This window comes from Lethenteron reissneri, chromosome 41 (genome assembly GCF_015708825.2).
Source record: "Lethenteron reissneri isolate LAM-NWPU_2019-01 chromosome 41, ASM1570882v1, whole genome shotgun sequence".
Classification (NCBI taxonomy): Eukaryota; Metazoa; Chordata; class Hyperoartia; order Petromyzontiformes; family Petromyzontidae; genus Lethenteron; species Lethenteron reissneri.
The window spans coordinates 8,794,394-8,820,335 of NC_083819.1; the positions used below are offsets into that span (position 1 = coordinate 8,794,394).

General features: G+C 43.2%; 1 protein-coding gene across 2 annotated transcripts in view; it reads right to left on the minus strand.

The window, feature by feature from the left end:
• Positions 1–22,616, minus strand: part of NEK9 (NIMA related kinase 9) — a 52,932-nt gene extending 30,316 nt beyond the window's left edge. For both annotated transcript variants that reach the window (XM_061568459.1, XM_061568460.1), the window contains exons 1-5: positions 21,617–22,616; positions 4,432–4,609; positions 2,645–2,700; positions 2,157–2,227; positions 1,600–1,705 (exon numbers count right to left, since the gene is read on the minus strand). In XM_061568459.1, the coding sequence (XP_061424443.1) occupies positions 1,600–1,705; positions 2,157–2,227; positions 2,645–2,700; positions 4,432–4,609; positions 21,617–21,775 (570 nt within the window). In that variant the 5' untranslated portion in view covers positions 21,776–22,616. The remainder of the gene's footprint in view (positions 1–1,599; positions 1,706–2,156; positions 2,228–2,644; positions 2,701–4,431; positions 4,610–21,616) is intronic.
• Positions 22,617–25,942: the final 3,326 nt, after the last annotated feature.

Sequence of the window (25,942 nt, forward strand, 5' to 3'; positions counted from 1 at the left end):
GCACTGGGCAATTGACTATCAAGAAAATATGACTTATGTTCAATGTTCAATTCTAACGTGTAATAAACACAAAATGTTCAGCACAGCTCTTGTTCACATGGCCAAACAAAAATATGCGCAGTATATACGAATGACAAAATGAGAGTATTAATTAGAGGATCACCTTTTTAAAAGAGAGTATACCATGGAAATGAGGACAAACTCACAGGTGTGAATTTAATAACAAACCCTGACGGTGTTAGTAAAACACCGTCAACTTAAATCTAACAACAAGCCATCCGCGGTAGAATAATGAACCAACAGACTTCACGCGCACCTCTTCACCTTATTGGTTCTTTCGGTAAAGTCACGTAGAAGGGAAATAATAAAATACAAATAAAACATAATAAAATAATTCTCACGACGTTTCGGCCACAACTGCAAGCAGCCGTCCTCAGAGTGAAGAACAGGTCTGTCGGAAAGACTGGCCGAAACGTCAGTAAGAATTATTTTATTATGTTTTATTTTTATTAGTTTATTATTTCCCTTCTACGGGACTTTACCGAAAGAACCAAGAAGATGAATCCCTGCAGTCACGAAAGCTTTAAATCGAAACCTCTTCACCTCTTCATCTCGAGCGAGTGAAAATAAGGTGCGTTGCTCGAAACCACACAAGGTGGAGATACCGCATCTCACAGAGCACGGGGATAAACATTTTTGAAAAGAGGGAGAAAGAAATAAAATCGCACTCCAAGCTCAAAAATGTAACAGCATGCAAAGCCAAGCCGACGCATTTGCCAGCCGAGTTTCTACGCTGCACACAAACACCGTGCGCCTAACCAGTCCAAGGCTAGTAGCGTACTGTCGTCATACCTGGTGTCGCATTGGATTGTGCAGTCCAAAATTAGGTTGGCAGGTTATATTTTTAAGGTTTAAATGGTGTTTGTTATCATTATTTACATTGCTTTTTAAATACAAATATACAAGCCCGTATTTTTGTTACTATATAAAATAAATAACATTAGAAGCTGTAATTGGGCTAAATTTGGGCTTCATTTTATTAACAATATGGACATAGCAGGAAGAGAAACCCCTGAAATAGCCCAGTAAAATCGAACATTAACTATGACTCAAGGTGGCATTAAATTTGAAACAAGCAATACACTCGATGGTGATGAACAACTTTAAATAGTATCCAGGACACGACAACTAGGTATGAACTGCCATGAACGACACGACAGACACCAGAAATAATGTGACAAGGCCACATGCATGTATGTACAACTTCTTTTGCACCCTATGTAGCCAACCGTGTTAACATGTGAAGGCTTTGCTTTAAACATCAAAGATACACGTTGTCATTACTAGAACATAAAAGGCCACAGATGTCCACACTTTTCTGTGAACCAACGGTACACTTTTCAAGATCACTTCAACTTCAATAAGCTCCTCAAGTCAGACAATATACACCGTAATCATGTCAGCTGTATTCGAGGATAACAGCTGGCCACAAATAGGGCTCCTCCAATGCATCCCTTCGGCTACTATGTGCGCGTCTGCCTATGGGTTGTCGGCACCCTAACATTGGAATACGTTGCCCAAGAGGGTAGGTGTACTTACGCTCTCTGCCATTTGACTCCTTGAGTCCAGAATCTTTGAAATGCCAAAGTCGCCGACCTTGATCAGGTCCGATTTGGTAAGGAAAATGTTCAATGTCTTTATGTCCCTGAAATAAAACAAAGACAATTAAAATTGTTGCCAAGAGTTTATTTCCATATATCCCTTTAACTTGGGGGGTGGGAGGGAAATGACAACAACCCCAAGAATACAAACACTTTCATTAATCAAATCAAGATTATGGAAATTACAAAAAGGCAAGGAAGGAGTCAAGAGAGGTACCCATCTCAGACATGCTGAAAGAAAATCGACTCTGATGGCTATGACAAGATGAGAAAAAGCAACATCAAAAGATGGGAGGGCGAGCATGAAAGCAGCAAGGCCTAGACAGAGAGACGTGGGTCCAAGCAGAGAGCCAAGATATGAAGTAATGTTGAGGAGGCATGGAGAGGACCCAGATCAATGATGAGTGTAGAGAGAAAAGCTTGAAGAAAGACCAATTCAAGGAAGAAGATGCAAGTTCTGATTCTACCTGGTTAGACAGAGCAAGGAACTCTCACCTGTGAAGAATTTTGAAGTTGTGGATCTGCTCCACTGCAGACACAAGTTGGTAAAAGTACCACACGATGTCCTACAAAAGAACATTTGAGAACCATTTAATTTTCAAAATTTTAAAATGAGATGCACGAATGATCATTTACATTCCTTTGTAAATCCACTGCTGGATGAAGGCTTGTCCAAGCAATGTTGGTCAAGGTGGTTACTTTATCAGCTGGTCAGTGAAGGTTGGCAAAGGGGGGGTGGGCACAAGACCGGTTGAATAGTACTTGCCACTGCTAACCATGGCCACAAAAGGTTACAGAGTTTGGCAGGTTCATAGCACAATGCACAAAACACTCTGCCACAGTCCTGCCCCCACTGAGATACCGCCGGTAATACCCGCATTAGCATTTGCAGAACTGCCATCTGTGTATGTAGAGAAGCCATTGTGTATCACCATGTGTGGGGTTTCAATTCATTTTTCACTTGAGAGAGATGTGTAATTTACCTTTTCTGGGAAAAATGCTCCATGTTGCTTTATGATTTTCTCATACAATGTGCCACCTGTGGAGCAAATATTAAGACCTTTCAAAAACCAAACAATGCAACATTCACTCTACATACATCACATTCATGAAATACACTTCACAATTCCTTTACGCACATTGTAACCATTTACACACAATGTATACACAGAAATATTTATCAATAATAGTAATATTGAGTTTATATACAGTGTCTTATATGTAACTGCATCACACAATGCTGCACAATGGGCACATTGATGAAGAGGTTTTCAGCCAATGAATGACCGTTTGTGGGAGAAAGCCCTACACGTGTGGAGGGGCCAACTCTCCAAATAAAGAAGCAAGTTCAGAGATTAGTCAGCACTTGATCGTATCGCCTTCTCGTGGCGAGGCCAGGCACATGGCACCTCAACGCTCGATGGGAGGGGAGAGTTTCACAACACGTGCTTAGTATACAGCACAAGTAAATGCACATGCATTTACCACATAGAGAAGGTTGTTTCAATTGCAAAAACACTTCATAATTCTATAACCTGTCCGTGTCATTTTGGACAATATTACATGGCGATTGGTGCATTACGCTGGAAGCCATGTGCAACATTTCTTTTACGGATTTTGCTGCAAGATGTCAGTGGGATCATGCAAAGATGGAGGCAGCCTTACACAAATGGACATGAGAACGGTGTTTGACGTTGTTATTTTTTGTTCTCCCGATAATGTAAAGACAAATGATGTGTTAATGAAGCTGCAAAAGGGCGAATTGTGGCAACATGATGATGCACACCCACACTGTATTTGGAACTGATAAGAAAGCCTGAATGGGAAGCCCATATACAGCCCAGACATAGCCCTCTTCAGAATGCCATCTTATTCTTGGTTCTTTCGGTAAAGTTACGTAGAAGGGAAATAATAAAATAATAAAAATAAAACAATACAATTCTCACGACGTTTCCATTGCAACACAAGTAATCTTCAGGTGTGAAAACCACAGCAAGAAAATTTTTGAACATTTTCTTGCCGTGTTTTTTACACCTGATGATGATTGCTTGTGTTGCAATCAAAACGTCATGATAATTGTATTAGTTTATTTTTATTATTTTATTATTTCCCTTCTACGTGACTTTACCGAAAGAACCAAGACTATGAATCCGTGCAGTCACGAAAGCTTTAAATCGAAATAGAATGCCATCTGTTCGGACATCTGAATGAACCTCGAGGTGGAAGATTGTGGCATGGTAATTAATCTTGTGAAAGCAGTGGTGCAGTCACTACTTAAGGACCAACCACAAGACCTCGGATGTTGGCATGAGGAAGCAAATGTTCCTGGGATAGGTGTGTTTCAGTAGAGGGTGACAATTTACAGAAATGTTCTATAGGTCATCTCAGTGGTAACCAATATTACTTGAAGATTAACTTTCGTCTCTTCACTTAATGGAGGCATTCGTATGTATGCCTCAAAGTAATTCCCCACAATGGGAACACAGTTGAAAAAAGTCATGAAAAAATAATTGATAGCCCACATACATATGTTAATGTAACCCAGGCTAACCCCATTAGGAACACTTCACAATCCAGTTTCAATGGTTTTCATTGCATCATCTCCCCTGCAAATGGCCAATTAATGAACTTAATAATGCAATTCTCAGTCACTTCATATGTCTACTCTAAATCAAAAAGCATACTTTCTTCAGAGTGAGAATGTGTGTTGTCAAGTTTTTTTCCCCAGGATATCACGCCAAAACTGGGGCCACGAGGGCACGTCACAAACCGTTGCAATACTCCAGCTCGATGAGCAGGACATTGCCGTCGAGGAAATGGTTGTAGTAGGAGATGATGTTGGCATGCTCCAGCAGGGACAGAATATCGATCTCGTTCTGGGAGTCGCGCCGCTCCTTGTCACTCAGTCGTGTGAGGTCAATCTCCTTCCACACCACCAGCGAGTTGTCCTGGAACACACAAAGACAAAGACACGAGTGTAATCTTAAGACTATTTGGGGAAAGTGCTACTAACAAGCACCAATCAAGGCTGGCAGAGTGCACGAGGGGCATGGTGTGGCAAGCGCCATGCTCAGCCATCTTTGTCTCTCTAGTGCTGATGTTTTTAGACTCCACATCAAATGTACATTTAAGGCTGTGTCGACCGAGGGGAGGGAGGGTCAGCAACACTTTCAAATACAACTGGCAAAAGGCTTTATCTGGGGCTGCGTATCGAACTCTGGTCGATGGACTCATAGGGTAGGGCGTGTACCACTGTGCATTTGCGGCCCACGCCTCGCTTCAGTACACATACCACAAAGAGAGCACTGTCAGAACAAACACTGCAAGTTTCTACAGTTAAAAAAGGTCCACGTGTTATCAAAAACACCCATCATGATCAGCAGCAATGATCAATCCACTGCCCAAAAAAAGCCTCCAAACCACCGCCGCCATCTGTCACGGTCTAGCGATGTCAAGATTCCATCGCTCCATTTCCACGGAGGATGGACGGTCGTACACTCGGGCATATTCCTGATTTTGGCTGCTACTCGGTAGTTTGATTACCAGCCACCATCCCTTCTAGCGATGTGTGCTGCCCAAGTGCAACTACAAACGTGCACCTCTCCACGTTTCTTTGTGCACTTTTCAGACTTTGTTCTATGTTAGCCCTCCCCTGTCCACATTTTCAATCTGTCATGGAAAGTAACATGTACTGTTGTCATTTACATGGCGACGTCTTGACATCCTGGTGCTTTGAATATTTCTCCCTTTCAAGTAAATTGTAAAAAATATATATTTCTACGTGGCATTGGTGCGAACTGGGTTTACAAACTAGTATAAAGCAGGTTGCTCGTGGCTGTGCGCCTTCTAAATCGAACACTAATATAAGTCCAGTCATAATTAGACAGGCAGCACTTGCCATTGTTGCAACCAGTCTAAAAATAACACAGAACACTCACTTTTGAAAAAAACTTATGTAACGTGTATTAAGTGTGCCTTGGTCAAATACACCCTTGGACGCAGCAAAACTGGTGCTGCGTGGGCTCAAGAACATTGTGCTAACTGGAGCAGTACTGATCTGTATTCCTAATAAGCCTCCACAAAGGGTTCATACACCCACTTTCTCCTATTAAAACATTGCTTAAGCGAATGCACAAAGCATTCATACAATCCAAATTAAAAACAAACTTCCTTTTAGATACTGGTTATCATAATGAACGTAACAAATCAATTTGTTTTATGCAATTTCATAAAACACACATGTATTTAACTTGATGATCCATTTCATTTCTGCCGGGAGAGTTTAAACTGCGTAACATCATTTTGGTTATTTTCACTTTCCACACATAACTCAGTCACGCTGGCTTTAATTCTCGAATCTTTAATTCTAACTTAGCCCCTGCACTTGAAGTAAAACATTCTCATCTCCATCACAATTGTAACTCTCTTGCTTGTTCTTTAATTATGGAAAAGGCTTGTCCTGTGTAAGTAAACTTCAGATATAACTTGAAGTTTACCAACCGCGCCAATCGGTGGGGATTCAGGAGTTTAAGCGGCGTTCCCGTCTACTGGAACCCTCCGTGCCCAACATTTATGAAGACAAGTTTACAATGTTTCAATTAAGAAAACTTACTTCATTGGAAGTACAGGTAGTCCCCGACTTACGATGGAGATGCGTTACGACAACCCCATCGTAAGTCGAAAATATCGCAAGTCGAAAATGGCCTAGCCTACACAGGAGCCTTAAAGAATGGTGATAATTTAGCAAAACAGAGCAATTTACAGTACCGTACTGTATAAACTATATACTGTATTTATTTATTAATTACAATACTGTATTGCACAGTAGAATGTAAAGTAAAAAAAACGAGGTCAATTCTTAGCTGACCTATATGAACTGCAATTTAATAGAAAAAAATTCAGGAAACAATCCTATCTGCTCTAAAAAAAACGTTTAACATGCATTGAACGTATCGTGGTAACCCTAAAATGGAATCGCTAAAGCTACGTATCATACATGCATTGAACGTATCGCTAACACCGAGACAGCTTAACTCTGCCGACCGCTGGTGAGAGTGAGAGGCATCACCACACAAGGCAGGAGATGCGTACAGTACATCCCGGCAGCGTCCCAACGTACAGTATCGTACCTCGTACGTTGCTGCGTTTGCCTGCCGCGCGAAATTTAAAATATTTTACAATTGTGTCATATCGCCATCGTAAGATCGAAATATCGTAAGTCGGACCATCGTAAGTCGGGGACTACCTGTATTAGTTATTTTGTGGGAAATAAATTTTCAACATTAACTGGAAAAATATTAATGTTAAAATGTCCTTGACAATGTAAAATTAACTACCAATAAGTAGAATTTAAATAACTTTATATTCTATTTGGTCTGTCATTTTCACTACATTTACTCACAATAAATGTTCCTTTATAATGATTTACACAAAGCAATAACGATCAAATGCATTTATTTATTCCAATTTTGTGAGCGTAAGGTCGTATGGACAAAACTATTAAGGCACAATAATACAAAGCATTAGAGCACGCTAAAAATAATGCATATTAACGAAACGATGGATTAAAGTACGACATAAATAGAGATGACGTAGATTGGGAAAGCTCACTAATGTCTTCCTGAGACATGATGAACAAAAATTGGTGTCACGGTGCCCCTCTTAACCATGCGCCCACGTAAGAATAACTATTAAAAGACACAACAAGGTAAAATGATTAAATTGCGAGTCGAGTTTTTATACCCGAGACTATTTGACATTTCTCAGAGGGAGTATGCATTAAAGGTTTATTAAACCTTGTGCTGTAACAGAGCCAATGTAATTATGAACATGCATACCTTGGCCTTCCGCTCCCATCTAACAGACCACACTTCCAATGAACCCAAAACGCACAATAGGTGTGTAAAGAGCATCCGTCAGAAGGTTACGTGCTTGCATTTTTGATATCAACGAGCAATGGATAGCTACACCATTACTCACGCTTTTATTAAATAGAATTTGACCAGTTATTGCCCAAAAAATTCCCTAAATTTTAATCATAATTACATTTTTTATTAGGTCATGCAAAGTTTTAAGGCCATCATCAATGAATCAATCAGATGCCCATCATACCAAACATTTGATTCATCCACTCACAATTCTACATTTCCTGTGGGGTCTCATAATAACGGCATGGTAAAACACGATTGAAACAGAGCTGCCAAGGGGAAAACACTTAAATGGAGGTCCCTTTCAGAAAAGACTCAAATACGACACACAATGTTTACATATTTTCTATTTTATTTTGGTAGCCTGCATGAGCAACCCAAAACATTTATGAGAAAGGACTAGTTGACATTTATGGCTGCAACAATAAGCTTCAATTGCCGGTCATTACCCAAACGGGCATGACAAGTGCTTGGAAGTAAAACAGAAGCAGGAAGAGGAACGCATTCATTCGCACAGTTAGCTAGTTATGGTGCAAATTAAGTTAAAAATACATCGAAAACATACGCAAGTCAGACATCATGTTGACTTGAAAGAAGTCATTGGGTTTTGAGGACGCACACCGCTTGATGGACGATGGCTCATGGCAGAGTATGACGACAGAGTGGCAGGCAAAGGAGGGAACACCCCTGAGACAAAGTGAAATCATCTCTTTTTTTCAGCAGGTAGAATGAGTATTGCATTGCAAGACTGGGAGAAATGGCGACAGAAGAGAATGGATCATGGCTGATAACCAGAACAGACATTTACCAAATACCTGTGGCCATACAAATGTCTGCACTGCAAACTGCCTAGGATGCCTAGCACAACACCAGCACATCTGTGTTGGAAATGGGGACTTGGAGCAATGGACCATGAAAATAAAGTAAAAATTTATTCAATTTTCGAACTTAATTACAATGCTTGCATGAAGCCATATAAAATGTTGCCTAAGCATGAATTTTGATTTACAAACTGCAGATGACACCTTTCAAATGTCAAACATATGTAGAACTTCTTTCACACTGTACGTAGCCAACCGTGCCAATCCAGATCCACGTATATTAACTTGCTTTCATTCCTATTATAGTTACTTAAAAGAAATTCGGTAAAATCACTCCGAATGTGCCAGTGTAAAAATGTACTCCGTTAAAATTAATTTCATTCATAGTGTGTGGCTTAAATCTGCGTGTGGCTTGAACCTGCGGGACTTCAGGTGTTCTCCATTCAAATGTGAGTTTTCTCCAGGGATCTCACAGACTCTCCCACACCTGAAGCTAAAACACCAATGTATGAAACGGACCAAACAATCCCATTTAAGACAAGAGGGGAGTAGTCTCCCGACTCATGGAGGCTTTCCTTGGTGAAAAATTGGCCTTGTTGCGATCCCACAAATCGACATTCAAATCGACATATTTTTGTATTGTTAGTAACTTGCTGATCCACCCCCTACTGGAAATCTGTGAAAAAAAGCTTCATAGCCCATTGGATTTCTCCAGGATAAATAAAGATTCGGATTCAAAATCGTAAAATGTGGGTCAACAATTACTTTAAAAATTTAGAAGCTTTCTCGTTGAGAAATGTCTAACTACACTGTTAATAAACAATATCTATATATATAAAATCGTTCATGTCTGTCTGTCTGTGTGTGTGTGTGTGGACTTTGGCCCATACGCACTTTCATTGGACGGCGGTTGCCCCTGGCAACGGCTAGCCACGCCTTCGCCGCTTTCATTGGACCTGGCAACGGCTAGCCACGCCTTCGCCAAGGGCTGCAGTTTCATTGGACGGCGGTTGCCCCTGCCAACGGCTAGCCACGCCTTCGCCACTTTCATAAGCTCCGTATTTAATTAAATAATAACCATTACACAGTATTGTTGGAGCGCTAGGGGGGGGGGAAGGAACGCCACCCGTACCCTGCCTCTTCCAAGCCGACAATTTTAAGCGAGGCCGCAGGCTTTGCACGCTACTAGGCCTCGACACCCACCACGCCACTGAGGTAAATTCATCAAAGTTTTTCCTACTCTTCACTACACCCCCACCACAATGTGTGCTATTAATATTACTTTTAAACCCAACGCGCCAACAATCGATTACTTTAATGTTCACTGTACAAATACTCATTAAGCTGGGTGAGCGTACTGCCAGTCTATCATGTACACTGTAGCCTGCTTATTAAGCTCGGTGAGCGTACTGCCACTCTATCATGTACACTCTAGCCTGCTTATGAAGCTGAGTGCGTGTACTGGCAGTCTATAATGTGGACTCTTGCCTGGTTATTATAATCGATTCTTTATATGTTCTTTGTACAAACAGTCATTAAGCTGCTTGAGCGACCCCAGTTCGATTCCAACTCACGCCCACCACCGCTGACGATTATTTGAAACGGACCTGGCCCTCCCCTAGGTCCACTCAGCCTCAAAAGCGTAACTGCTGTCGTGTGTGAACATCGTCACTGGGGAGACAAAGGCGGCGGGGCATCGTGGATCCAAGTCCCGGGCGAAGCCGGGTCATGTGTATGTGTGTTTGTGTTTATGTGTATGTCTGTGTGTCTCTATGTATGTGTGTATGTATGTGTATGTATGTGTTTGTGTGTATGTGTGTGTGTATGTATGTGGGTTTTTTTTTTATGTCTTTATGTGTATGTCTGCGTGTCTCTATGTATGTGTGTATGTACGTGTGTGCATGTGTTTGTGTGTATGTATGTGTGTGTCTATGTATGTGTGTGTCTATGTATGTGTGTGTCTGTGTGTGTGTGTATGTGTGTGTATGTATGTGTCTGTCTGTGTCTGCATGTATGTGTGTGTGTATTGTGTATGTGTTTGTGTGCATGTATGTGTGTGTTTGTGTGTATGTGTATGTCTGTGTGTATGTGTTTGTGTGTATGTGTGTGTATGTATGTGTGTGTATGTGTTTGTATGTGTTTGTGTGTTTACGCTCGCATTACACAAATGTGTTGCTGGTCTAAGGCGTTCCTCGCACAGCATTGCCGCTTTATTATTTCAGTCGTTTACTGCCTTACGCACCCTGAAAGTCGTGTGTGTCTGCAGCAAGCGCGTGTATGTGTACCTATGGACGCGCGCGCGTGTGTTGTGTAGGGGGAACGGTAGTGTAGTGCTTAGCGTGCTGTCTGTGTCTGTGTGTGTGTGTGTCTGTCTGTGTCTGTCTGCGTGTGTCTGTGTGTGTGTCTGTGTGTGTGCGTGTGTGGTGTGTGGGGAGCGGTAGTGTAGTGCTTAGCGTGCTGTCTGTGTGTGTGTGTGTCTGTCTGTGTCTGTCTGTGTGTGTCTGCGTGTGTCTGTGTGTGTGTCTGTGCGTGTGTGGTGTGTGAGGAGCGGTGGGTGTAGTGCTTAACGCTACGCTGCGCTACCAACCCGGCGAACCCAGTTCCATTCCCGCTCACGGCCACCACCGGTGACGATTATTTGAACCTCCCCTAGGTCCACTCAGCCTCAAACGAGTAACTGGTGTGGCGTATTAACATCGGCACTTGGGAGACAAAGGCGGCTGGGCGTGGTAGATCCAAGTCCCGGGCGAAGCCGGGTCATGTGTATGTGTTTATGTGTATGTCTGTGTGTCTGTATGCATGTGTGTTTGTATGTGTGTGTATGTGTTTGTGTGTATGTCTGTGTGTGTATGTATGTCGGTTTTGCCGCCGTGGTGGATCCAAGTCCCGGGCGAAGCCGGGTCATGTGTATGTGTTTATGTGTATGTCTGTGTGTCTGTATGCATGTGTGTATGTATGTGTGTGTATGTGTTTGTGTGTATGTCTGTGTGTGTATGTATGTCGGTTTTGCCGCCGTGGTGGATCCAAGTCCCGGGCGAAGCCGGGTCATGTGTATGTGTGTATGTGTTTATGTGTATGTCTGTGTGTCTGTATGCATGTGTGTATGTATGTGTGTGCATGTGTTTGTGTGTATGTATGTGTGTGTGTATGTATGTGGGTTTTTTTGTATGTGTTTATGTGTATGTCTGCGTGCCTGTATGTATGTGTGTATGTACGTCTGTGGATGTGTTCGTGTGTATGTATGTCTATGTATGTGTGTGTATGTGTTTCTGTGTTTGTATGTGTGTGTATGTATGTGTGTTATGTGTCTGTCTGTGTGTCTGCATGTATGTGTGTGTGTATTGTGTATGTGTTTGTGTGTGTTTGTGTGTTTACGCTCGCATTACACAAATGTATAATGCGGGTCTAAGGCGTTCCTTACACAGCATTGCCGCTTTATTATTTCAGTCGTTTACTGCCGTATGCACCCTGAAAGTCGTGTGTGTCTGCAGCAAGCGTGTGTATGTGTACCTATGGACGCGCGCGCGTGTGTTGTGTAGGGGGAACGGTAGTGTAGTGCTTAGCGTGCTGCCTGTGTGTGTGTGTCTGTGTGTGTGTGTCTGTGTGTGTGTCTGTGTGTGTGTCTGTGTGTGTGGTGTGTGGGGAGCGGTAGTGTAGTGGTTAGCGTGCTGTCTGTGTGTGTGTTTCTGTCTGTGTGTGTCTGCGTGTGTGTCTGTGTGTGTGTCTGTGCGTGTGTGGTGTGTGAGGAGCGGTGGGTGTAGTGCTTAACGCTACGCTGCGCTACCAACCCGGCAAACCCAGTTCGATTCCCGCTCACGGCCACCACCGGTGACGATTATTTGAACCTCCCCTAGGTCGACTCTGCCTCAAACGAGTAACTTAACTACTGTAGCGTATTAACATCGCCACTGGGGAGACAAAGGCGGCCGGCCGTGGTAGATACAAGTCCCGGGCGAAGCCGGGTAGTACAGCTAGTTTTGATATACAGAAGTAACGGTGCTAACCATTACACCATGGCATCTCACTAACATAGCAGTACGAGTAAAAAAAAAATATGCACAGCAGTAACGATATTACACTGTTATAAAACACAGTAACAATGCATCTGTTGTATCGCGGGACAATGCAGGATGGCGGGCTCTTGGGGATGCCTTCATGTAAGAGTCAATTGATCATGGCTAATGATGATGAACTATTTGTAACGATTGCAGAGAGTTTTGGAATGACTGACACGAGGATGAATGTGGTAGTTAGTCCTCTCACAGCCAACCGTGTGAACAGACCTAGCTTCTCAAATTGCAGACTGTAAGAGTGGCAAGCAGCATGGTTGCATGGAAGAAGGGTCTGGCGAAGACTCCATCAACAGCCACGATTCTACACAGCGCTTCCAGCTGGCAGCCGGACCCACAGGCCACGTAAAGCTCCGTGATTTAAAGACCCTTAATTTAGACTCAATTAACATTTTTTCTGTGTTGAGCAGCAAGCCGATTTTAACATTGCAATTGCCTGGCCGTTTTAGACAGCCCCCCCTCCCCCCACTAATCCCCACCCCAATGTCCCCTCACTCCCCTCTCCCACCAAGTTCCACTTACAACCCCATCGACTACAAGGAGGTAATAGTGACGGGTTAAGATTAACACAACAATGATATGTCATGTGCAGGAACATAGATTACATCTGCGCGTGGCTTTATTTGATTGTACAAGATGGCAGTCACCATTACCCTAGACTTCGCTCCATAATCACCCACTTGTAATTAGCTCAGAAATGCCACGATTACGATTCTGTACCAACGTGGGTCTGTACATTTTGTCCATTATTTGAGTTGAATTTTTTTCATAGCCATGTTGCAAGCAGCACATAATGCCCCTTTAATAGTTATGCATTATTTCACACGATGTTTATTTTCCATGTTTCCCCATAACGTTATATTGTTGTGTTTACACGAAGACATTCTTTGCTTATCCCATTTGTTTTATCTCAAGGAATTGTTTGTACACCGAAACATGTTGCTGTGAAATTTAGTTTTATACAGGTCTGCCTTGAAAGGCATCTGGTCTAAAATTGACTATTGCCTGGTTTTAAAGGCCACATTTAATAGGGAGAAGAATGGATATGGCATGGCGATGCCTTCCTCAAACAGTGGATAGATAATTACATAATTAGACATCATATGATGTTGAAAGCCTCCCCAAGCCATGGCCACCTCTCAAGGTCTTCCGCCATACAAAACCATCTATCTCCCGCACACAAGCTAATTTACCACTCCATCTCCACAGAGGACAGCCTGTTGGGGCTTGTCCCTCCTTTGACTGCCACTCTCCTTAGCCTCGGCCACTAGCCATCTATTATAATAAACATTACAAATGTGTAGTTTTTGCCCTTGGAACCAAGTATCTACATGGAGCTTTACTGTAATGTTAAACTGCCACTGACCTTAATTACCAGAACCTAAACAGGTGCCCTTTCACTCTGGCAAGTGTGTCAGTTCTCTGCAAGATTCCAACTTTCCAACCAGCATGCAACTATTTCCTGCCACCCTTGGTGAAAACCGTCACCTTCCCTCTCTGAAAAGTGCTTTAAACTTAAAAATCACTATCGGATTTATTTGGTATAAAAAATAATCTTTAGAAAATACAACTGCAGACAATGACTAAAGCGGACACAAAACTTGAAAACCCTTGAACAATTGACACCTGAAAATCAAATACTTTGCACTTCTTATATAAAGTAAATGCCCATCTGTATTGTACAGCCCCACTGCTTTCTTGTGGCATTTGTAGGGATTGCAACGGATTACAAATTGAAATCGAGATTTGATATCCGACTGTTTCAAGAGTAGCCATGTGGATTTGTTTCAGATCGCCGTTACAAAAATAATCCGATTGGGCAGTCGTTCACGATATCTTGCATGGTCTGAGATGTCACACCCACAGCCCCATTGCTGACCAAATACATTCCCACACTATCGATCATTGGGGGTTGTTTGACTTTGTTCCACTACACTGGTCATTGCAAATTAAAGGGTGGGGCCCACAACCAAACTCAGATATTAAAATCACCACTAATGTCAGACTTGGCCAGGAATCGAACTCAGGTCACCGGTTTTCGAAGTGCGTAAACCACTGGACCTCCAATCGCATGCCCACGTCCATGTCAAGCTTTGTCAACCGAATTCAGGTGGCTTGTATGTAGAACTTATTTTGCACCTTACGCGGCCAACCATTAGTTTGGTTATCTAACATTTTTTTTATTCAACTATACACATTACACTCACACTCAATTGTGACCTCAAAAAGGATTACACTAATCATTTTAGAAATTTACACAGACGGAATAAAAATATTTGCAAACAATCTTTCAAAATAGGATATCCGCTATTGTTAACTGATGCAGAGCAATAATAATGGTTCTATATAGAATATGTATTCAATATTAACTGGTTTACATTAAAAAGTCGGTAGAGTTTTTTTAATCAAAATTGCCCCGATTTTACTCAAGTCACTTGACTAAGTTGTGGGTGGAGCCGGATCGCTACTCCAGGATTGCAAATGAAAACTTTTATTATTTTTCTATCTACGTGACTTTACCGAAAGACCCAAAGAAAATGAAAACTCATTTCTCCAAAACTGCTTTTTGCGTTTAGATTGTTGTCCTTCCCCCACGCCTCCAATAAGCACGGTTGGCTACGTACAAAAGTGCAACGCACATATACGACGTCCGATGTGTCGCTCCACGTGTTGGGAGCTTCTACAAAACTGATTTCAATTCCTTGCAAGCAAGCACATCACTTGAGCACCACTTTTCAATGTTAACAGCTGTAGAATAATAAAAACATAAAATAGCAAGCATTTGTAAGAAATGGTTATTCTAACACAATTGATTGCATATCTTGAAAGTAATTCTACTAGTTTTTATTTACGTTTTACTCAGGCAGAGCTCCAGAAATTACATTTTCTAAATATTAACTCGGCACTCCAAATAAAGGTAATTTATACTCAAATTTTGACATGATGCAAGTGAAATGTATTTTCAGGGCAATTATGGAATTCGCATTAACTTGAGCCTTACATTTTATCTGCCATGTTATTTGTAAACTAAACTCTAAACTAATACATTTTTAGTTCAACAGGCAAGGCCCACTGAGCATTATAGCTCTTTTTTCAGAAGCGACCTGGCCACAAATGAAAGCTCAATGAAGTGGCTCATCATGTGGAAATGTATAGCAGCCAGTCTGAACACATGCGTCTAAATGTAGAGGGAAAAACCGGAGGACCTGGAGAAAAATCCATGCGACCGCGAGGACATGCAAACTCCAAATATACAGGCATTAAGGGTCACGATCAAACCCATGGCCTCCTGCATACCAGGCGAGGTAGTTAACATATAGCTACCATGGTGTCCTAGTGTACAAACTATTTAACTTCTGTATAAAAACTTGGTAATGTATGAACATTGTTAAGTCACTTCAGGTACATTGCTCAAATAGATTCTTGAATCAAGTGTTTTTTATTATAAAAAATAAAAAAACTACATGATGTAGTTTAGCGGCACACAATACCAAATTTCCCCTAATAGGGTGAGGATAATGCAACTGCCCCTTCACCGCACGTGTCAGTTTTTACTATCAAGTGAACTCAACCTGTGCAGAAGAAATTATATACGTACAGTATAACCACTCATTAAATACAAAAAAAACATTCGCAATTCCATATTTTGTGCGTAAATTTCCCATTAAGTCGCCTATTTGAGTGCCAAGTAAGCCAATACTCGAGATGTCACCCAAATGCTGCACTTGTAAATACGCGATGGTAACTCTCTGTTCCTGTCAGACGAGAAAATCCTCATGCTAAACATAAAGTACCGTATTACACGTATACAGTACTCCGACATTGCCCCAAGGAGATCATGTGCATGTAGGTGAGGAGCAAAATTCATGTTTACAGATACAGTCAATTGTATCAGCGGCTTTTAAGCACACATTAAGTGTCATGCCAGAGTAAAACCAGTGACGACAGCCAAGTCGGTAACTTCAAAGCTCTTTAAGTACCGGCGAGTGTAACGTCAAAACAACCCTGAAGGTGACATGAACAGAGCAACATTTCCTGTTCATCCTTGACTCATCCATTCGATGGCATTTTTAATTGAAGCAGGCTTCACGGGGTGGTCAATATTGCATGGGAGTATGGCCGCAAATGCCCTTGTGTCAGAGAGATGCAGACAGCTACTACTGTATGCGGACAGATCACGTGCTGGTAATAATACATGGGGATATAAAGAGCCGCGGTCAAAAAACGTTGGAAAGCAAATTTTAAAATGTTTTTAAAACACGCGACTGAACAGTTTCATCCATAATAGAGGTTTTGGGTTAGATCGCGTAAATATATAAAAGGTGTTGTTAAAACCGGCCACCACCCGACACAGCCAATTAGTAAGGGTTGTCACGTAAACAGAACTTGCCAATTCGTCACTAGTATAGTGTAGTGTATAGTGTAGTGTATCGTGGTGTATAGTGTAGTAGTGTATAGTGTAGTAGTGTATAGTGTAGTAGTGTATAGTGGTGTATAGTGTAGTGTATAGTGTATCGTGGTGTATAGTGTAGTAGTGTATAGTGTAGTAGTGTATAGTAGTGTATAGTGTAGTAGTGTATAGTGTAGCAGTGTATAGTATAGTAGTACAGCACACTGATGTGTTGGAGAGCCAAGCCACAACATTTACAATCTGAGTACGACGTTTCGCCAGTAATTACAACTAGCTTCATCAGGCGACAGCCAGATTTGTGGAAAAGTCCACCTGTTTCGTTACTTATATAGAGGCATAGATGTGTTGACCACCCTTCTGCACTTTTGCACAATGTGGGGGGGGGGGATTACTGAGGCAATGTACTTTATGCATGTGCAAATATTAACTTCAGTGAAGCAGAATCCTTAAGAGAATTGAGAGCAAATAAAGATATCCAAATTCTTGCTGCTGATAAGGGCCGATGGACTGTTGTGATGCCGCGTGAGGACTATGATCATAAAATCAAAGATTTACTCGATTAAGGTACCTGCCTTAAAATTAAACGAGACCCAAACAGCACCTTGGAACGTAAAACGGCAACGGCAACCATTGCCAAGTCATCAATTCCCAAGGAAGAGCAATACGTGTTCAAACCAAGGGCCTCAAATCCAAAAATTCACAAACCTGATGTCCCATTAAGACCCATAGTTAGTACAAGAGGCTCTGCCACATACAAATTAGCACAATACGTAACGAAACAAATACAGCCCTACATCGGTAGGACCTCTTCGTTCATCAAAAACTCTGAACATGTCGTAAATATGATTAAAGACATTAAGTTTCGAATTAAAGCTTTCGTGACTGCAGGGATTCATATTATTGGTTCTTTCGCTACTTTTTTTCTAAATTTCTTGCTGTGGTTTTCACACTTGATGATGATTGCTTGTGTTGCAATCGAAACGTCGTAAAAAAATATTTTGTATTTGTATTATTTCCCTTCTACGTGACTTTACCGAAAGAACCAAGAATATAAAGACATTAAGCTTAATCCTAATGATATTCTCCTAAGTTTTGATGTGACCTCTCTGTTCACGAGGGTTCCGGTCAACGAGTCAATTAAATTACTCGACACTCTGGTAATGAACAACGGTTTCGCCAAAGATATCCCAAGACTAGCTGAACACTGTCTAAAGAACACCTACTTCTTGTGGCAAGGTGACTTCTATAAATAAAAGGAAGTAGCAGCAATGGTCTCTCCTTTGTCTCCTGTGATAGCGAATTTGTACATGTAAGATTTTGAAACAAAAGCAATAGCTTCAAGCGCACTAAAACCATCTGCTTGGTTTAGATATGTGGATGATACATTGGTCTGGCCACACGGCAAGGATCCACGGAACGCATTTCTAAATCATCTCAACACGCAAAACCCATCCATCCAGTTCACCATGGAAGTGGAAACTGACAGAACTCTACCATTTCTGGATATTCTGCTCGGACGGGGTAGAAATGGTGAAATAACACACTGTGTTTACCGAAAGAAAACGCATAATGACGCCTATCTGAATGCAGTCACACCATCACCCTGCACAGAAATCTGCTCTTATCAAGACGCTCATTCATCGAGCTAAGAAAGTGTCAGATGGTGACAGTCTGAGAAGTAAAATTCAACATGTTAAAGAAGCGCTGCAAATGAACGGTTACAATGGTGCACAAATCAACAGGGCATTGAATACCAAAACAAAATCAAATAACAAGAGCATTGAAACTGCCCAAGTAATTAAAACGATCAAAATACCGTGCATTGCGGGAGTAACTGATAAACTAGCCATATGTTTGGAAATACAAAACAGAGTCAGATTTGGCACGGTGCATAAAACACAGAATTTAATATCTGGTACAAAATAAGTATTACCGAAGCTATTAACAGAAGGTGTGTACAGAATTAACTGCACGTGGTAAGTGGGCAAACAGGACGAATGATCAGCACGAGACTAAAAGAACAGAGAAATACTAAAGTCTCCCAAATGCAACTGTCAGCAGTAGCAGAACACGCGTGCCAACAAGGACACTCAATTGATTTTGATAATGTTGAAGTTGTGCAAAACTAGCTACTACTGGCCAATACTAATCAGAGAATCTATTGAAATTGAAATAAATCAAAATAACTTTAACCGTTCGGATAGCTACCGTCTTAGTGCTGCGGGAAGCGAATAACCAAATAAAACATTATTTAAATGCATGCCTACAAAGGGCAGCGTGCTTCAATAGGGATTACCGTTGGTAGGGCTATTTTAATAAACACAATATACAGAAAGGACAAGTTCAAAGGGCTCGCATAATGCACATGCATCATGTACGTTGACTCAGTAATCTCACCCACATTGTGCAAGAGCGCAGAAGGGTGGTCAACACATCTACGCCTCTATATAAGGAACGAAACAGATGGACTTCTCTATAAATCTGGATGTCGCCTGATGAAGCTAGTTGTAATTACTGGCGAAACGTTGTACTCAGTTTGTAAATGTTGTGGCTTGGCTCTCCAACAAACCGGTGTGCTGTACTGGTGACGAATTGGCACGTTCTGTTAACGTGACAACCCTTACTAGTTGGCTGTGTCGGGTGGTGGCGGGTTTTAACAACACAATCTAACTCAAAAAACAATATTATGGATATTGGTGGCGTGTTAAACGGACTGGTTTTTGTTACAGTACAGGCCGGTTATGGTACTTCATGATGGAGTGGGAGTCAAAGGCGTGAACACCCCCAAGAATACATCAGCCATGGAGATGAAGCAATACAATCAGCTCATGTGCAGGTGCTAGATTGTTGCAGAACTGTGAGATGGCGACATTGAAGATGGCCCCGACGAATGACAACCAACCCAAAAACAATGATACGAGCCTTTTTATTACTGGCTTGGTTGCCGATAAGAACCTTGCAAGTTAAAAATCAGTCCAGAGTTTACTTACCTACATAAATGCAGCTGGAAAAAAATGTCTTGTTTTTTGTAATGTTTTGTATTTTGGCGTGTGTGTAATTAAACATACAAGGGAGTAGAAATATGGTGCAATGGTTCGCAAACTGCAACACGAACCCAGCCTCCTGGTCCATGGATAACAGTGGTGAGTGACATCTGAACAGGTCGTACGTCATCATCACAAGCGATCGTCATCATCACAGGCGATCGTCATCATCATGACGATCGCTTGTGTTGTGATCGAAACGTCGTAGTTTTTTTGTTAGTTTCTTTGAACCATCTACGTGACTTTACCTAAAGACCCAAAGAATATTAATTGTTGCAGTCACAAAAGTCAAGATTTCACCGGCTATCGTCTCTAAATAGCGACGTGTCCCCTTACCCAAGTCCACTTACTTTTCTTAACATCCAATATGTTCTCATGCACGTACTTCCTCCATCCACCCCCATTGTAATCCTGAGCACACACACATCTCTCCACGCTGCTTTGACCCCCCCCCCCACCGCCACTGTCGAACTTTTTCCCCTTTATTGTCATTAGTCCTATGATCACAGTTGCTATGATCCACGGTTTCATTGCTTTCATGGCTTTATTTTGGTGATTTCGAAAAGTGTATTGGTTTAGCCATGTTTGTTTGTTGTAGTACAGAGTTAGACTGATGGCCTTAATCTAAGTTGTCTTGTGGTTGTTGTTGGTTGTTTGACTTGCATCCCACTGGGATTTTTGCACACAGCGTTGGTGTACGGTGTTTTTTCTGCAATATTTTGCTGTCTTTTCTTGGATTTTCTGTTTGCACTCAGTCACATATTCACTTTAAGATGTTTTTTGTTCATGTTTTTGTTTTTTGCTTGTTGCGGTTGCACCCGATTCAAGAGCCGAATGGCTCACAGGGCTATACCTAATACATGAACTTGAACTAGATCACTATTATCTGCTATTGGTACAATGGTACAGTAACGTTGTTTTCCATCAAGGTTCAAAAATAACTCCTTCCAGACTGCTCTCGTTCGCTCACTTTCATCATTTTGATCGTGGTTCGCCTTCAATAAACTACCTCTCGTTAGACGAACACCAAGGTATATTTGCCGAGCAAACTTGATGAAGGCGACTTTTTGTTTTGCCCATACTAAAAACTAAAAAATTTGCCCAACTTTGAAACCATTTCAAAGTTTCCTGTAATTTAACTCCATGCGTGGTTATAATGACTATGCAAATCAGCGAATTATCATTGGACATTGTAACATAACTAGAAAATAACAGTTTCCTGTAATTTAACTCCACGCGTGGTTATAATGACTATGCAAATCAGCTAATTATATTGGACAGTGTAATATAACTATAAAAAATAACAGAGCTGGAAGTTTATGGTTTGTAAAATACAAACGTCGCAACAGAAACCACATCCTCCTACACAACCCGCTGACACGATCGCGTTCAAAATAAAAAAATAAAGCCACAAGACTCAATCATTAAAAATAATTGATTGAAACTTAGCGAAACCCCGCGACAACTTTATACCACATTTACCCGCGACAAACACCCCACCACGAAACGTAGCGCGAGGAGGGAGAGATGGGAGGGGGGGGGTGGTGACAGCGCCATTCTACGACAGCTTATCGTCGCCTTTCTCCGGCAGCGAATCTATCCGAGGACCGCTACCCCCGGGGGAGGCCCGCGCGCGGCCTAGCTCACCGCGGAGCCTCGGCCTAACGCCGCACTTTCCTAACCTCGTTGCGGCGGTAGAGTGCGGCTTCTCCGAAGGCGCCCCGACCCAGCACTCGCACGGGGATGTAGTGGCGTTCCTCGGGCTCGCACACCACGCTCCCAGGCCTCCCGCTGTCCATGCACGTCTCTCCGTCCGCCTCGGCGTCGCGGTGATGGCTCATCGCCACGGCATTTGATGGGACACGAGCGGGGTTCGAACAGGAGGACGACGACGGCGTTCAAGACGACCTTGTTACTGACTCACTAAAGATGCTTACGTAGCCACTACTTAGACTAACTACCAAAAGGTTGCTCGTTTAACTCGGGACAAGGGCAGCTACCTCAGTCTTACAACGCTTGGGTTACTTTCGACACGGGGAGTCGGTCTCTTTCCCTCAGCCACGCAGTTACCTAATCAGTTATATATACACACACGCTCGCTCTCTCATTATTTTAGGTTGTGGTCACTTCGATTACTCAAACTTATAAGAGTTACTCACACCGTTCGCTCAATTGGGGTGCTCTTGTTGCGGAAGGTATTGGCTCAATTAAGTTGCTCAATATAATTTATAAACACTCGCTCGTTTTAGGCATTCGAACACTTTACGGTACTCGCTAAAGTTACGCTGCTAACTCAAGTCCAAGTTCTCGCTCAAGTAGCCGCTGGTCTGAGGGAGTTGGTCCCACAGGAGAAGTCGCTGCTGCTTGCAGACGATTTTCTTATGGCTACCCCCCTCTCTTGCCGGCGGAGTTGTGGCTTGATGTTTATTTCTGCCGATGTGTTGATGTTGGCGGTGATGGTTCTCGTGTCCGTGTCGATGATGTCGTCGTCGTCGAAAGCGAATGTTGATTACGTCCGCGTTGAAGTGGTGGCCGCCGCCGCCGTCGTTGTTGATGTTTCACGTCGCTCTTCAAGTTGTTGTGTTCATGTTAAAGTTGTGTTGATGTTAAAGTTGTGTTGCTGTCGCCCTCCGGCTGTCGCAGCACGCCAGACCCGCACGGAACCTCCAGAGCAGCACAGGCCACGCCCCTAACCGTGCCCACGGGGCAATTCACGCACGCGGGCAATGCATTGGTGGTGGGGTGGGAGGCAATTTATACACAGGCGGTGAATGCCCTGAGGGCAATTTACACACATTGTGGATACACATACAGCGCGTTGTGAATGTGCTGGGGTTAGTTCACACAAATGGGCAATTTTCAAAGGGTGATGAATGCCCTGAGAGCAATTCACACGCGGTGAATTATGTACGCAGCTGTGAATGCCACGTGGGAAATTCACACGCGTGAGCAATATTTAATTGAGGAATACCCCTGGGGGCAATTCACACGAGAGAAATCTGCAGAGGTGAGGAATGCCCTGGGGGGAACTTACCCGCGTGGCAAATATAGACATCTGGTGGAATACCCCAGGAGTAATTGGAACACGTGTGGGGGATCAATATCAATCGGTAATTTCCTGGGTGGCAACTAATAGAGAGTAAATGTGAGACGCTCAGAAATTCCGAGGCGAAATGCTTGAATGCGCTAGGAGAATGTATTCACATTGCCCTTGCGACGATGTAAACACGATCGATCAAAACGTCAACAAGAAAATGACCAAACCCCTTTTACAGGGATTTTACTGCCACCTGAAATGAAAGCAGACAAAATTAAATTGACCGCAAGTGCTCATTTAAAGGATGCGTGGTACGCAACATAGGGGCAGTGCATCATAATCCACTGTTGTACTGTACTTCTATTCATCAACCCGTACTGACCAGCGTGGTGAAGTATGGTCAAACAACCCCCATGATCGACACAGCGTGGAGGAGGCCATCACACTGCTTTTGGATTGACATGTAGGCCCATACGTACCGCTTGATTAAAGTGTCGTGGATCTGCAGGGGGCAGGGTATGAATTGGGTGATTAGGTACGAAAAGGAAAAACAATTTCCAGCATCTCCGTTGCCCTTGAAAATAATAACTACAAGACAAGGGCATTGGCGATTGGCCAGTGCCAAAAGAAGCCTGCATCTACTGACCAGGGTCTTGGCAGAGAAATATTGATTGGCTGACACAATCGATGAGCGCGAGTTCTAGTCTTGGCCATGGCAAATAGTGGCGGCGAGGTAACATCAGAAACCGGTCCTGGGTTGTCCCCCTCCACCAATCCACATGACAAGGTTGAAGTGGGTTAAAACAATCCCCACGACCGGCACCGCATGTCAGGGTGGGGGGGGGGCTCTGTCTAGCAGCAGTGGTTTGGCGTTACCATGAATGTGTAGTGGGTTCTAGTGACGTCGGAGACGGATCTTTGGAGGCGACACTTTATTCAATACAAATACTCAGCAGTACAGTCTCACACAGGGCAACGGCCCCTCTAACTCCTGCCTGGGGAGAGGTACTGCCTCTGGGCTAACGTGCCCTGGCACGGGGCTACGGCTCTGGGTCCTCCGGCTACGGGTGCCCTAAGGGAGGCTGCACTAACACGACCCAACCAAGGTGCGGGTTCCGACCACTAGCCCACTCGGACCCGGCCCTTACAAAGACGTCGGGCCGGGGGTTCCCAGGGTCTCACCACTGGGCCACACAGAGTCCCGGCCCTTACAAGGGCAGTGGGGTTAGGGGTCCCAAGGTGATATCTAGCCAGTCTTCTGGCTTCTGTCTTCGACTGGCCCCGGACCCTTCCCGGGGTCCGGCTTTTATACCCAGCACCGGTGCGTCAGCCCTGGCTCCGCCTACTTTCCAGAGACTTCCATAGGGGGCTCCGGGGGATCCCAGGACACCCCGTAGCCCCCTCCTGCTTTCGGGCCAGGGATATAGCGACTGCCCCTGCTGGACCCTGACTGCCCCTGCAGGTAAGTGTACACAGCCCATCGACATCACTACAAATGTTTATCAAATAACCTTCAAGTGCCGAATGCAAGCCCCTTAATAATGTGACCCTGGAGCCAGATGTCACCACCCTGCTTGTGGTTATGGGGTCACCACTGCATCGATAATTTCAGTAATGTGACTCGCACGTCGTGTACAATTTTTATCAAATTCCGTCAGGTTATCGTAGTGCTTTGACCATTGCACCACCACATTGCTCAACATAGACAAAGTGATAGAAAAACAAAGATCCCCCGTATAGCCTTAACAGACATTTGGGGCAAGTGCTGTTCGCGAACACCTATCAAGGCCGGCATCGCACAAAAGGGGGTAGGTGGCCAGCACCACGCTCAGCCGCCTTTGTCTCCCTAGTGGCGATGGTTTACACACTGCACCGGCTTTAAGAGCTGAGTCGACCTAGGGGAGGCCCAGAACCAGTTTAGATAATCATCACTGGTGTTTGCCGTGATAGCTGCCTCCCCTGGTACTTTTTCATTGCAGTTTCATGACGAGACCAGCGAGCCTAAATATCTTTATACACATACGTGAAATAAGTTACCTGGAGTATGGAAGGCGAGGACATGAAATGAAGGGGTCTACAAACATTACATTGGTGACATACTGAGACAGTAACAGGCACGCACTTATTCCCCGCGCTCCATCCGGTTACTGAGGGGTTGCGCAATCAGAGGGGAGGCTGAGCTCGTCGCTGCCTCACCTCTCGTCTCTCCCTGTATTTGCAGCGGAGCTCCGCTAATTTGGCGATTTTGACTATAAAAATGATTGGAATCGTACATAAAAGGCATTTATAACACAGATCAATGGGAAAATCTTAATATCTATTTTATTTGATTATTTTTTTTTACTTTTCGTAACAGCTATTTTCATTGGAGTATGACACTTGAGGCTCTGCCTCCCCTGCCTCCCCTGACTGCACGTCCCTGATAAAGTGATATGTACATAGTGGCTTGGAATTTGACTAAATATTGTATGATGCGTCCAGCTACTGTTAACACCTGCAGTGGCAGTGAGGAAACCCCGACTTTCACCAATCCGCATTGGCCAGTGTGGTGAAGTATGGTCGATCAACCACCCCATAATTGCAGGGAAGCCTTCATCCAACAGTGGGCTTATGAAGGCATGTGAATTATTATTTTATATATATATTGGCAGAATATGCTACCAACATCACATAATGCGAGGTATGGTGTACATTTAGTTCATATAGAAAATCGTTCATATTTCTGCTCCACCTATGTACGTGTTGCTGATTATGTTACCATATAATTCCCCATACGTCGACACATGATGCTGTACTCTAGTAGTTTTCACGTCCAATATTAAATAGTTTTGACAGTCCCACAATTTAAAAATTTCATTAAAATTGACATTTACTGCCTCAACCAAATAGCTCCTCCTTGCAAGCACAGACCTGTCGTGAATGACGTTTCAGAGTCCTTGTTGTGCGAGTAATGGATGTTTTATCTGTGCGG